This window comes from Gavia stellata, chromosome 3 (assembly GCF_030936135.1).
Source record: "Gavia stellata isolate bGavSte3 chromosome 3, bGavSte3.hap2, whole genome shotgun sequence".
NCBI classification, from domain to species: Eukaryota; Metazoa; Chordata; class Aves; order Gaviiformes; family Gaviidae; genus Gavia; species Gavia stellata.
Genome location: NC_082596.1, coordinates 31,932,175 through 31,946,593, shown reverse-complemented (window position 1 = coordinate 31,946,593; position 14,419 = coordinate 31,932,175). Strand labels below are relative to the sequence as shown.

The 14,419-nt window shown below is 42.0% G+C and overlaps 1 protein-coding gene across 1 annotated transcript; it reads right to left on the bottom strand.

The window, feature by feature from the left end:
• ZFAND1 (zinc finger AN1-type containing 1) lies at window positions 1-14,325 on the bottom strand. The gene is made up of 8 exons (XM_059815524.1): window positions 14,259-14,325; window positions 13,035-13,077; window positions 11,031-11,070; window positions 10,541-10,668; window positions 10,364-10,455; window positions 9,401-9,525; window positions 570-725; window positions 1-424 (listed from the first exon to the last, which is right to left on the bottom strand). Exons 1-8 carry the CDS (start codon window positions 14,311-14,313, stop codon window positions 254-256), a joined length of 810 nt encoding a protein of 269 aa, XP_059671507.1. The 5' UTR covers window positions 14,314-14,325; the 3' UTR covers window positions 1-253.
• Window positions 14,326-14,419: the final 94 nt, after the last annotated feature.

Genomic DNA, 14,419 nt, shown 5'->3' with positions numbered 1-14,419 from the left:
TATACAGCTAAATAAAGCAAGAATTTATTCTAGAAAGTGAGTATCTGTAGTATTAGTTATTATAATAACTAATTTTCCTTTCAGGACATAGTTCTTCTGTCAGTCAAGCAGTTGAGAAATTGATGGGTACTGTGTCTTTACAACTGAGGACAGATTCTGGCATACCAGTGATTTTTAAAGAAAACTGGACTTGGTTTGAATACCACACTTCTAAACAAATCTTTCATTTTTTTTGTTTGTGATAATTTACTGATTAACTAAAATATGACTCTGTATCTTCTATAAATAGAACGTCATTATCAAGATACTCCAAAATTATATTTCCACCATTGTACAATGGGTAGTCTTTATCAGATAGCCATGTTTCCAACGTGTGCTCAAATGGCAAGGCTTCTCCAGAGGCAGTATGGCATAATCTCAATTTCTGTAAGACACATAGCACAGAAATTAACATCAAGATTTGCCGATCTGAGATGCAAGAAGTGGGGTGTGGGAGGGACAGAAGGATAAAGAAAACCAAAATCAAAACCCAACAAAATGGAAGATGTTTGTTATTATTATTGATTTACCTGGGATGTTGATTTGTTGTTGTCATTTTTAAGGCTTGCTAAGGAAGCTGCAAAGTCTACTACTTTGCCAATACTCCACTTACTACAAAAGAACATGGGCTTGCTTTTCTCTTTGTTCCCCTTTGGTAAAAACACATGAAAGTAAATTCTTTCTGCCTAGAAAAACAGAAAAATAAACAAAAAATTATTCACAGAAGAAACACAGAATTCCAGTCATACACACCTGATAGCTTTACAATAAAGAACTTAAACTTCAGCCCAAAAATTACCAACTGAAACCAGTTCTATTCCATCAGGACCAAGGCTCCATTTTACTGCAGAATATAAATGAGATCATCAAGTCCAATCCCCTCCAGTTGCAGGCACATATATGATGGACAGTAAGTTCAGAAAGGTAGAGAGAACATCTTTTGCTAGATTCCCATGGCTAGACTGTTATATATAGACAAACATGAAAAGGTGTCTGCCCTGGGTGTACTAGACAATAATGACTGCTCTGGGGAGAAAAAGGTGAGTTTAAATAAACAGTGCTGGCTTTTGGTGGCAGTATAACATCCCAAATTGGAATGCAAAAGCGGTTAAAACAGAACAATTCACGGTACTAGAAATGCCTGCTTCACAAACCAATGTTCCAGTATGGCCAGCTAATCCTTTATCCTGTTTTTCCTCCTTTCATGTACTAAATGATCTTTCAGTACCTATTAGACTGAAACATTTGTTTAAGAAATTTCAAGAGTAACCTATGAGGGAGAGATTTGAACGGGATTGGGACAATCCCTTCTTCAGGTTTATTTCTTCTTGACATTCAACAGAAGACACAGAGCAAGCATGACTGGTACATTCATCAGTTAAGACTGCCCTTGCTAAGTCCAAGCCAGACACTGTCAAACAAGACAGAAGTCTTCTTTTTAAAGGATTTATTTATGCCTTCCCTAGAAAAATATGGAACTACCCTTCCCCTAGCTACGTTCATAAAATTGAGTCTGAATTTCAACCTGTGAATTTTCCTCAAAACTTGAGCGCTCTCCATACACAAGAAAATCTTTAACATCCAGGAATATTACAAAGGGGCAAGGGAAACAGGACCTGAATCTTGCTAAAATGTAAATGACCGCAATTTGTAAAACAGCTAACACAACGGTCATCCACAACAGACACACACTAACATCACTCAGCTGCTATCAGTGCCTCGGCACCTTCCTACAGTTGCTCTTCCAGTTCTAAGAATGATGAGACGTCTCCCACAGTTCACTGGAACTTAATTCACAAAACAGCTCATTCTACTGTTGCATCCCTAACTACGGCATATGCCTCCTGCAATGTCTATGCCATATCCAAGAAAATACCAATCAGTCAGGGACACAATAACTAACACTGTTTTGCAGCATCGCCCTCCTGTTTTGAGCTGGTCAGTCTCAAAAGGCGTAACTCCTATCAGGTCTAACACCAAAAGAAGCAATCATCTACAGAAAGCTAATCTGAACAAAAAGGCCAGAGAAAACATCTTTCTAACATAGCCTGATTTTCCTGATCACAGAATAAGAAAGGTCAGGAAGGACCTCTGCTGTCTTGTGGTCCAAAACCATGCTCAAAGCAGGGGGAACTTTAAAGCTGGATCTAAATATAAAGGTAGGTCAGGTTACTCCAAGTCAGATTCAATCAAGTTTTGAACATCCCTAAGATGTAGATTCCACAAATTTTCAGAGCAGCTTGTTCCAAAGTCTGACCCATCCTGTGTTTTTCCTTCCAATTATCTAATAGGAATTTCACATGTTGCAGTTTGTGCCCATTGCCCCCTGCCCTTTTGCTGTGCACCTCCAAGGAAAATGTGTCAATCTTCTCTATATAGTGATGAGAGAACTAATGTGCCTAAGAGGCATTCCAGAAACTTTATATTCAAAAAATCTGTCATCAAACTGGAACAAGCTGAGCAGAAGGCGGCTAGAAGGAGTCTAGGAAGCATTTTAAATAGAGGTGCTGAAGGTTAACAGGCTTAATTTATCACTATTAGAATTATCACTATTCTAGATGATTAAAAAATTAATATACAAATGAGAAAATGAATAGTAAGAGAAATTAGCATACAGTAATTTGTGCTACACTTTTTAGAGCTTACTGGCTTTGGAATTAGGAAGCAACTTTAGGAATTTTCTTAAAGTTCCATAATATTTGAAATATTTGTTCCATAATATTTGAAATTAATCACTTTCCCTCCAGCGCATATTTATTAAAGTGGTACTATCTGTGAAGAATGCTACAAGCAGGTCTTTGTTTCATGACTTCTGCCTAAGCAGAGTTATCTAATTTCTAAGCATGACAAAGTATAAAAAAAGAAATTCATAAGAGGACTCAGGAATGGAATAGCTGTAGTTGTTTTAAAAACAATAACTAAATGTACTCTACCAAGATAAGACCTAATAATAAGACTATCACATAGAATGTTTTCAGTATTATAAAATCACTATAACAGGCCTAAACTTGGTGTGCTCCAACATAACAATGTGGTGAAAAGTAATTTAAATACAGTTCTTTTAAGAGGATGCATAAGTACAGATCTAAAGTGAAACCCTAGATTAAAGAATCAAGGTGTTTCTAAACCCAACATAATCCTGGTATGTGGAAAAGACTTAAACACCAGGTTTGACTGGTCATGGTAGTGAGAAACAGTAAGGAATCTGTGAAATATTTCAAGAATCAAAGAAATTAAAGGCTGAAAGAAACATAAAGCAACTGTCAAAACCCTTTTCCAACCCAAAGGCAGGAACAACTGACCTCAGGCCCTTCATACCTCATCCAGAAATGTAATAAATGTCTATTAAATCTGAGTAGCAGAAATAAGAATGGAGCTTTGCAGAACAGAAGGCTCAGTTTCATATGAGACAGGTTCAATCTGACTGGTACAGAGTTGTTCAAGCTGTGTCCTGTCTGTGTCAGAAGCCTCTCCATACCCAGCATGAAAAGCATCCCTTTGAGATGGGTTTGCCATGTGTGACCGGTACCCCCTGCTCCTGACCCCTGGTAATAAGGTTAGCACAACTAACGCCATTTTATATGGCAAATAGCCACTCTCTGTGACCGAGCTGGTCACTTATCAGTCCCCTCTCCCCCACTCCTGATGGCCCTGAAGGTCCTGTACACCAGGCAGACTTCTTCTCCCCCTCCCTATCAGCCTCAAGGTCCCTGGGTGCCAGGCCGACTACTCCCCTTCCTTACCGGCCTTGAAGGAAGGTCCCAGGCACCCGGCCAACCCAGTGGGGATGACTCTGTCACAGAACAGGGAAGCCTAGCAGCACACAGAGCACTGTCCATAAAATCAAGCAGTTACAAGCCCTAAGTGGGACTTGGACCAGAACTGCCGCTCGACTGCAAAACCCGTGATCCTCCAGTGGCCCGGGACACCTCCACCGTTGTCTGCTTCCTCTGAGGACTGAGTGAGTGACTCGTATTCTTTTACATGTTTTGAGTCTAGATGATGACTGTGATATTGATACTACAAGCCAAGTATTACAATTTGACCTGATCTGCAGAGGGTCTGGGTGATTAGGAACCATAAGCTAAGCTGTGCTATCAAGTTCTGTGCTATGCTACTTATGAAACTGTGCTACGCTGATTCCGATTATAAAAACCCTGTGCCACTCTGATCATAAAATTTTACGCTATGCTGATCAAAGTCTATTAAAATAATAAAGGTTTAATTGTAACTACAACTTAGCGCCGTCGTCATTCTGCCAAGGATCCCCAAAAGAACCTGTCTGCCCCCATAGTGCTGGGTGACAGTATAAACTGGTATAGTCGGCAGATCCTTGGGTCAGAGTGATGACTGATTTCCCTGATAAATGGGACTCCTGTAGAAAGGGGTTTACAGAAAATAGATGGCAAGATGCCAAGAGGGACATGGAGTGGCTACAAGCAGTAAGATCCAAAAGCCATGTGGAATGAGTTTAATAAATGGAAGGGTATGTGTAAAGTGAAGGACAGATGGAAGGAAAGAATGTGCTGGCTGTTAGCTGCAGTATGGAAAATTGAGAATGAACAAGCTGAAAGGTTAGAAGAGGAAATTATAAAGTTGAAAGGCGAATTGTCAGCGAAGGATTTAGAATTAGTATAACCAAATTAAAGGCTGATAGCAAGTCTGGAAAAAGAGCATCTCTTGAAAAACAATTAGTGCCACAAGTTACAGAAAAAGCAAGAAAACAATGAAAAACTGTTAAAAGTTAGCAATATAGACCCCATAAAGGTCTGCGCAGCTATGTATGATAGTGACTGGACTGAAGACATTTAGGACATCCCAGATGAATCTGGTGAGGAAGTAATTGATTCTGGACCAATACGACCCCTGACTAAACAAGAAATCAATACTGATGACCCACAGGGGAACAATCCGCAGAGAACAGATACTACTAACATTTGAGATTTTAGTATCGATTCTTTGCGAAAAATTCAGGCAACATACCAAAAATGACCTGGGCAGTCAATAGTTAAACAGTTGTGCTGATAAAGCAGCAAGAGTATCTCTGTTTGCAGGAGAGGCAAGACTTAGATTTAGGTCCTGGAATTTTTCTCACCCTCTGAGGGAACATTGCTTGAACCTTATGGACCTTAGCTATTCAGTGGGCAAGAGGGGTCCATTATCAAGATCAGAGTGAGGCACCTACAATTCCTTGGCAGGGTCCAGATGAATTGCAGGAAGCATAATTACAAGCAGCCATTATAAACTTGTTACATTAAGCTGAAGCCCCAGGTGATGAACCTAGTCCTTGGGACATTCCTGCTACATCCTCTGATTTAAGGTCTGATGGGAAAGGAGCTGCAGGGTCAGAGAAATTAATCTTTATGCAAATACGCCAGGGTTCACCTGCAGAAAAATCTTTTTCACAAGTGCTCTGCAAATGCGAGAACTAAGTCCTGACCCTCCCATATGAAGGGAGCAGCGCCAGGCCCTAACTCCCTCGGTCCCACCTGGAGGTCGAACAAGTGCCCACACAGCCATCAGGACAATTTAAATAAACAATATCATACTATCAGGAGACTTCCTAATCAAGTTTGAAAAATCCTAATCAAACTGAAAGTGCATGATCTGAGTGAAACAAGTGATGGCACGCCTGCATAAATCAGGGGTACGCTGGTGACTTGCTCCACAGTTTGCCTACTGAAAAACTATGATTGCTAGTGAAGGAAGGGGAAAAGGAGGAAAAGATACCCACATCTCTACCTAGTGCCCTCCCATAAATGGAAACCCCTTTAAACCACAGAAATATCTTGACTTATCTCCTATCAGAGAGCAGTATCAGGGAAACTACACAAGGGGCTCGGACTGGCGGAGGTACAAGTGGCCCTACCCTCTGTCACCTGAGGACCGAATCCTAACCTCTGGGCCACAGTAAACAGTAAATTAAAGACTGATTTCCTGATAGATACTGGAGCACAACTATTCATGATTAAAGCAGAATCATGTCCCGGAGCTATCCCTCTGAAACATCAGAAAATATTAGTAACTGGAGTAAATGGAGCAGTGGTTCCTTACTCAATTGTTAGGGTAAAATTGGAACTTCCCTTTGGCCTCCCCCCGCCCCCCCAAAACAACAAATGCGACTAGGGAACCTAAATATATTCAGTATGGATATTCTGTGAGCTGGATATAGGGCAACACTAACTGGGCTATTGAAACAACTGATGAAGAAACAATGCCAGAGCCCCTGCTAGGGGTCACCTTTTTGGGGACCAAATGGAGAGGGGGTAGGAAATAAGTCCCCTGGTTCACTTGGCAAACTGATTATGTTGGACCTCTTCCTCAAACACCCGAGGTGTGGCGTTGTATCTTTACTGGAGTTGAAATAATATCAGGCTTAGGGCAAGTTTGCGTGCTGGAAAGCTGATGGTCTTACCACTGTGGCAGGATTTAATCAATGGTTTGCTGACACTCCCATGCCCTCTGCTGTGCAGTCTGGCAATGGCACTCATTAAAAAAAAAAAAATTCCAGGAATGGTGTGAACATCACGTAGTTGCCTGGGTGTTCCACCTGTCCTACAGACCCCAAAATAATGGCACAGTTGAGATGTGGAATGATCTACTAAAATGAGCTCTAGGGCAAAGATTATATACAGGAAAATGGGGTAAAGCCCTACCTGTTCGATGCTTAAATAACTGGCAGACGCCTAACCGGATGCCCAGTGGAACATGCTTATTTTCCTGCTTTTCAACCCATAAAAAAAAAAATCTAAAACCCCCACTGTCAGCCTGTTGTTTTTCCCAGGGCAACACTGTTCTTATTAACTACCCTTTGATGGTTAAAATAGTTGTCACTTTACTAACTCCCTGAGAAAAGGGCATATGGAAAACTGTTTCTAAATGGGGACTCCCTTTCAACTTTCACTGAGGCTTGGATAATTCCCAAGACTGAGTCATTTCTTATTGCTTCAGGTAACGACCTATACTTGGATGGATTCTTTGGCCTGAACAAACCTGGAGTGCGCCCAAGGAATCATCACTTTACTTTTGAGGAAACCTCAGCTGTATAAAAAGATGATCACAACACCCACTGTATTGTACTTACCCTTATTTGTACCCTCTTCCTCCCTATTTCAAGAACGGGATGATAATCAAGTCATTCAGTTCATGAACATAATCTCTCAAACGCGTAATGAATCAAACTGTTATTGTTTATACCACCCTCAATCTTCACATGCTAATTCTGGGTGGGTAGCTGAACCTGCTCCTGAAACATCTTGGTACCAACCTAAGTTGGCATACTCACTCCCCACCCTCCCAATTACTAAACTCAACCTTTTAAGGCACATTCTTATGATAAGACCCCATGTTGCACTGCAATGCCCCAACGTACAAATTCAGCCTGGGTGGGAAAAACAAGCAATTGTGATTATACCCTGCTCTACAATCAGACACAAACTCGATTTCAGCCATTCCAGTATCCGGATGGTTCTGACTCTGTGGCACAAATGCCTATAAAAGTCTGCCACCACAATGGGCAGGTACTTGTGCCATAGCATGTCTTGTTCCCTACGCATTTCAATAAAAAAAATTTAACTTCTACCGTTTTACAAACCATTACTCTGTATGCAATAAATGTGTTGGGCTCAATCCCTTGGTACAAAGAATGACAAAATTCCATCAATTTATGTGTGCATTGTTTCCAAGTCTAAGTATTCATGAGCTGAAAAGAGCTATTGTAAATATTTCTGCTACACTGGAAATTGTCCAAAATGCTACTGTAGATGATTAAAAACTGTTTGCAATCAGAAATTAGTTCACTTTCACAATTAGCAATTCAAGATCATCAGGCCTTAGATTATCTTTTAGCATCACAAGCAGATATATGTATACTGTTAAACACCACTTGTTGGTTTTATACTAATGAATCTAAACAAATGGAATATGATATAAACATCATTCAATGACAAGTTTGTACTTTTCACCAAAGAGCTCAAGAGCAACTCCTGTCAGAAGGTCTGCCCGCTGACTAGTTTTGGCTGTGGTCTGGCCACCCGACATGAGAACATGGGCCCGTCACGTTTTGTTAATATTAACTGTTATTACAGCTGTTGGAATTATGTTATTTTGTGCTATATCTTACTTTAAATCTTTATGCATATCAATTGCCAAAATCAATGTCTTATACTCCCCTCGCCCCTCGGATGAACAGCCTCTGGATAACACATGGCCCATTGCTGCTGTGGAGTCCTCTTTATGAATCCATTGCTAAGCTGCAGGCTGCAGGCAAGAGGTGATGGTACCACCAACACTGGCGTCCTTCCCTGTTTATGACACTATAAAGGGATGGGGAGTGACCGGTACCCCCTGCTCCTGACCCCTGGTAATAAGGTTAGCACAACTAATGCCATTTTATATGGCAAATAGCCACTCTCTGTGACTGAGCTGGTCACTTATCAGTCCCCTTTCCCCCACTCGTGATGGCCCTGAAGGTCCTGCACACCAGGCAGACTTCTTCTCCCCCTCGCTATCGGCCTCAAGGTCCCTGGATGCCAGGCCGACTACTCCCCTTCCTTACCGGCCTTGAAGGAAGGTCCCAGGCACCCGGCCAACCCAGTGGGGATGACTCTGTCACAGAACAGGGAAGCCTAGCAGCACACAGAGCACTGTCCATAAAATCAAGCAGTTACAAGCCCTAAGTGGGACTTGGACCAGAACTGCCGCTCGACTGCAAAACCCGTGATCTTCCAGTGGCCCGGGACACCTCCACCGTCGTCTGCTTCCTCCGAGGACTGAGTGAGTGACTCGTATTCTTTTACATGTTTTGAGTCTAGATGATGACTGTGATATTGATACTACAAGCCAAGTATTATGATTTGACCCAATCTGCAGAGGGTCTGGGTGATTAGGAACCATAAGCTAAGCTGTGCTATAAAGTTCTGTGCTACGCTGATTCCGATTATAAAAACCCTGTGCCACTCTGATCATAAAATTCTACGCTATGCTGATCAAAGTCTATTAAAATAATAAAGGTTCAATTGTAACTACAACTTAGTGCCATCGTCATTCTGCCAAGGATCCCCAAAAGAACCTGTCTGCCCCCATTGTGTTGGTTGACAGCCATATGGCAGGCAAATACATTTCTGCTATAAAATAAAGGAATTTGACCTGACTGCTCCAAACTCTACACAAACACCTTATAACAGGCATAATACTAGTGAGATTGTTTTTGGGTACCAGGCTGAAATAGATGTATAAATAATTGTGGGCGTGAAGAATTAAATCCAAAACCAAACTGAATGAACTAGATGAAGAATAAGAAATTCAGAAAACTTCCCATTTCCTTTGAGAATTCAATTATTGAAAACAAAACATGACTGACCTGAGGCAAGGACTTGTCCCCACATGCGTGCATTTTCAGTTTCATTAATGCCACTTTTGCTGCTGTCTCACTGTTTTTCGCTCCTTTACGGTTTTTGCTTTTTGCTTCCTCATTTTTTTTAGAATCTGAGAACAATTATTATTCCTGTTAGTGTGATGATTCAGACTGTCTCCTGAACGTATCTTGGAATTAACCTATTGGGCCTCATTATACCTCCAAAGTTCCCATCCCTTTCATGTCCCTTTAACGTCATGCCAAGGCCATGATATCAGATACTCCTATTCAAGAATATTTGTAATTATTACAGTTGTATCAGAACTCCTTTATACTGAAAAGTAAGTGAACACTATCATGAGGTAAACATGGGTTGCAAAAGCCAAATAGATACAAATTCCTAAGTTTCTACACCTGTGGCCATCACAGCATTCATATGGCAACAGTTTCATGTCCTCCTTTCTACACATAACCCCACTGTCCAGTTAGGCAGTGCTGTTTATTCTCTTTCCTGTCCTGTAGCTTGTTTAAAAGCTGCAAAACATTACATTGTAGACTTACATCTTTTTGCCATCTTGGTTGTGTAGGTGTAATCCCAGCAAACTGGCATGCTCACCCAATACAATACAATTGCATTATTTGCACATGAATTAATATGCAAATAAACTTGGGTAGATACAATTCATTACATTCTAGTACTTGTGGAATGAGAACAAGACAATAATTCTGAAATACACTTGAGCCCTATTTAATCTTTAAAGATTCTCTTTACAGACGTACGCTACTGTTGTCTTGTCTCAGTCTAGATGAACAGTATTACATGTTGACATATGAGTTTAGGGCTATTTAATGAAGGAACCCCTATCCATTCTTCCTATTTGGTCAAACCTGACTGACTCCTCAGAGAAGGCCACAAGCTCAAATAGCCTTCTGAAGAAAACTGTAGAATACATATCCCACTGTACTTGCCTATAATATGTTTAACTAGCTGCTGGGTGGCAGCCATTCGAGGTTTTGGTGTGTCCAGTTTCTCACATTCATGGTCTGATTGATGTCGGTGTCTGTAATCAACAATGTAAAACTTGTATTACCTTTTCCATACACTAATGAATGACTATTGATGTTTAAACACTCTGTTCCACTCACCTCAGACAAAAATGTTTTTCACAGTAGGGACACAAAACTGGCAAAAGCTCCTTTCTGTTGCAGTCCTTGTATGAGCATTGGTAAGATCTGTGCTGATCTGGTTTCACAGAATTGTTTCTTATATTCACCTAGGCATTAGTACAAAATATTTTACGTAAATAAACAGATATTACAGATACAAGTCACCACCCCAGCTATCAAAAGGAACTGTGCTAGTTCTCCATTCTATGGGCAAAACTAGTCCAGCGATTCTCTCCTACTTTTGTCCTGATTAAGTTTAGCTCAGAGTTAGAAAAAGAACCATCATCCTACTCAAACTCAATTTACTTCTGACAGGCAGAAAAAGAGTAGATTCATTTTTTTAAGCTTGTCACATTCTTGGTTAAATAATTCATACTTTTATACCATGTGTATATATATCTAATCTGAAAACAGACAGTTAAGTTGCACAGAATTTTAATTTTAAGGTAGTCATATATTATTAGATTACCTCAGAACACCCATGAGCATCCCGGCTCCTGTGCTGAAGACTTTGTGGCAGAAGAAGAAAATATCACACTGTTATCAACATTTCAGGGAAAGAAAACTGCATGTGAAAACATTTAAGTGTTTAAAGGGTGATCTGACAAGTTTTATCATGGGAACATTTCAATTAAATAATGAATCTTCTCCAAAATTTGTTCTAACCTATGCATTTCACATCTTGAATAGACTAATCATATTCTTCCTGAGTATGTAAAACATTTAGCTCTTGGAACCTATGCCCCAAGACAACAAACCATTTCAAGAAAATAAAAAGATTAGCATGCTTAAGAATTCAGCTCAAAGCAACTGGAGTTTGTCTGTTTTAATGAATTTTGAATCACCTTCCACAACAGCAGAAATCCCTTGAACACTTCTGACATGTTAAAGTGAAATCTGCCCTCAGTTTATCTGAGCTTATCTCAGCTGCCCTCTGCTAATCTGAAGTGTAAATCAAAGTGCAGGCCCTGATTTGAACCTTGGAAGAAACTTCAATTTTTTTTTTCTACAAGAAAAAATACCGCCACCCCCCAAAAAAAAACCAAGTACTAAACAGAGTCTAAGATAGATGCCTTTCAAAATAATCTACCTGTATTCTAGAGATATTCTCACTGATTTCAAAGCTCCACAACAGCCGCTCCGGAAAAATGTGGCAAGTTCAATGAAACAATTATTTTTTAACTAAATGTATCTGAATTGAGTCACAGAATGTTTTATACAACATTTAGGTCTACGCAACTGCCACACTGAGATCTTACAGGAAAACCAACTCAATTTCCTTTTATGACAAGGTGACCCATCTAGTTGACCTATGGAAACAGTAGATGTGGTGGTTTTGGATTTTAGCAAAGCTTTTGATACTGTCTCTCACAGTATCCTTCTGGACAAAATGTCCAGCACGCAACTAGACAAGTCCATAATACGCTGGGTAAGCAATTGGCTGACAGGTCGGGCTCAAAGGGTTATAGTAAATGGGGTTACATCAGGCTGGTGGTCAGTCACCAGTGGGGTCCCCCAGGGCTCGATTTTAGGGGCAGTACTCTTTAATGTTCTTACAAATGATCTGGACGCAGGAATTGAATATACATTTAGTAAGTCTGCCAACGACAGTAAACTAGGAGGAGCTGTGGACTCCCCTGAGGGTAGACAGGCCTTACAGAGAGATCTGGATAGACTAGAGAGCTGGGCAGTAACAAAACACATGAAATTTAACATTCTCCACCTGGGACAGGGTAATCCTAGTTATACATACAAATTGCGGGACGAGAGGCTGGAGAGCAGCCCTGAGGAAAGAGATCTGGGAGTTTGGGTTGATGGCAAGTTGACTATGAGTCAACAGTGTGCCCTGGCAGCCAATAGGGCCAACTGTGTCCTGGGGTGCATCAAGCACAGCATAGCTAGCCGGTCAAGGGAGGTGACTGTCCCACTCTACACTGCACTGGTGCAGCCCCACCTCCACTACTGTGTGCAGTTTTGGGCGCCTCAATGTAAGAAGGACATCAACCTATTAGAGTGTGTCCAGAGGAGGGCAAGGAAGATGGTCAAAGGCCTCGAGGTCAAGACTTACAAGGGCTGGCTGGGGTCACTTCTTTGCTCAGCCTGGAGAAGAGAAGGCTGAGGGGTGGGGACCTCATCGCAGTCTACAACTTCCTCAAGGGGGGCAGCAGAGGAGGAGCTGCTGATCTCCTCTCTCTGGTGACCAGCTATAGGACACAAGGAAATGGAGTGAAGTTGCATCAGGGGAAGTTCAGATTGGACATTAGGAAAAGGTTCTTCACTGAGAGGGTGGTCAGTCACTGGAACAGGCTACCCAGGGAAGTGGTCACGGCACCAAGCCTGTCACAGTTCAAGAAGCACCTGGATGACACTCTTAGTCATATGGTTTAGTTTTAGATAGTCCTGTGAGGAGCAGGGAGTGGGACTCAATGATCCTTATGGGTCCTTTCCAACTTGAGATATTCTATGAACTTACCAAAAGACACCTGAACAGCCATCACATACAAAGGGGAGAAAATCTGAAACAAAGAGATATGTTTTCAGTTAGACAAAATTGTCGTTGTTTTGCTCATAGTTTCTAGCTTAATTTTTACATGACTAACTTTTGCTTACCTATATCATGGAGTAGGTATCTTTACAAGGACACTTAGCAACTTCATCTACACAGTACCTAGAAGTGGCTTTTGTAACACAGTTACACTGTTAACTCCCCTAGTTAGTATTACTGAAAAACACAGGAGTAGGTAAATTATATTTAGATACATTCCAAAAGTTGGAATTATGCTTTAAATTCCATTTTTTTCAGTATGAGACTTTGAAACTAGAACTTTTGGCTAGCCATCAAATTTACCAGTTATACTAAAAATTAAATTTATTGTGAGACCACTCAGAATACTATTTACTGACTGCTGGAGCACTGGAAAATTTACATTTTTATTATATGGATTGCCAACTAGAGGAGATGCTATCCCTTCCAAAAAGCCATCATCTCCTCCATTTGACAGTCCTGATGATCCTGCTCCTTCCTCTCTATCCTTCATATCATACAGACCATCCTTGTGTACTTAAATTGCACGTACATCTTAAGTCTCTGCACACATCCCCCATCGGCTGCATCAATTCTTACACATAAAATCACTTCGCTGTCTGCTGAACTCGGCCACATCACCAATGGCAGCAAATGCCCACTTCCAGGCCATTACTCCATTTCTCCATCCTTCAGATTTGCTCTTAACGGACCATCATGCAACTGGACTACAAAGCTCAGAAGATCTCGGTCACTTCATCTATAAGACCGAGTGGTCCCATCAGAAAGCTTTCGGTACCAGCGTTTTTGCTGCCTCTTTCTGAAAGGTTACATTTTCATTAACAGCATTCCTGAGATCAGTGAAGGCGACCAAGGGTGAAGAATGGAAGAACAAGGTAATAACAGGTGGCAAAGCAGGGGATTAACACCTAGTGACACAGCTGAAACGAGAGGCCCTCGCAATGGGTCGCGCAGGGCTGCAGCAGCACAGAGGACTCCCCGACGGGGAGGCACCACCTCGCAGTCCCCCCACCGCCGCCGCAGCGCCCCGCCCCGCGCCCCAGCGCCGGCCCCGCCGCCGGCCCAGCATCCCCGCCTCCGCCAGCGGCGACCCGCGGGAGGCCAGGCCCTGCCTCCGCGACCCTGCCGGGGACCCGCCGCGCCCTCCTTTACCGAGCTGGCGGCAATCTGCCACCCCGCAGTGCTGCCCCAGCTCCAGCTCCGCCATTTTCCGCGCGTCGCAAAAGGCCGGGGGCGGGGGGGAGCGGAAACTGCAAAAACAGGGCGCGCAAGGGCTGTCGGGCCACTGGAGGATACCGCACGCCGGGCGCGCG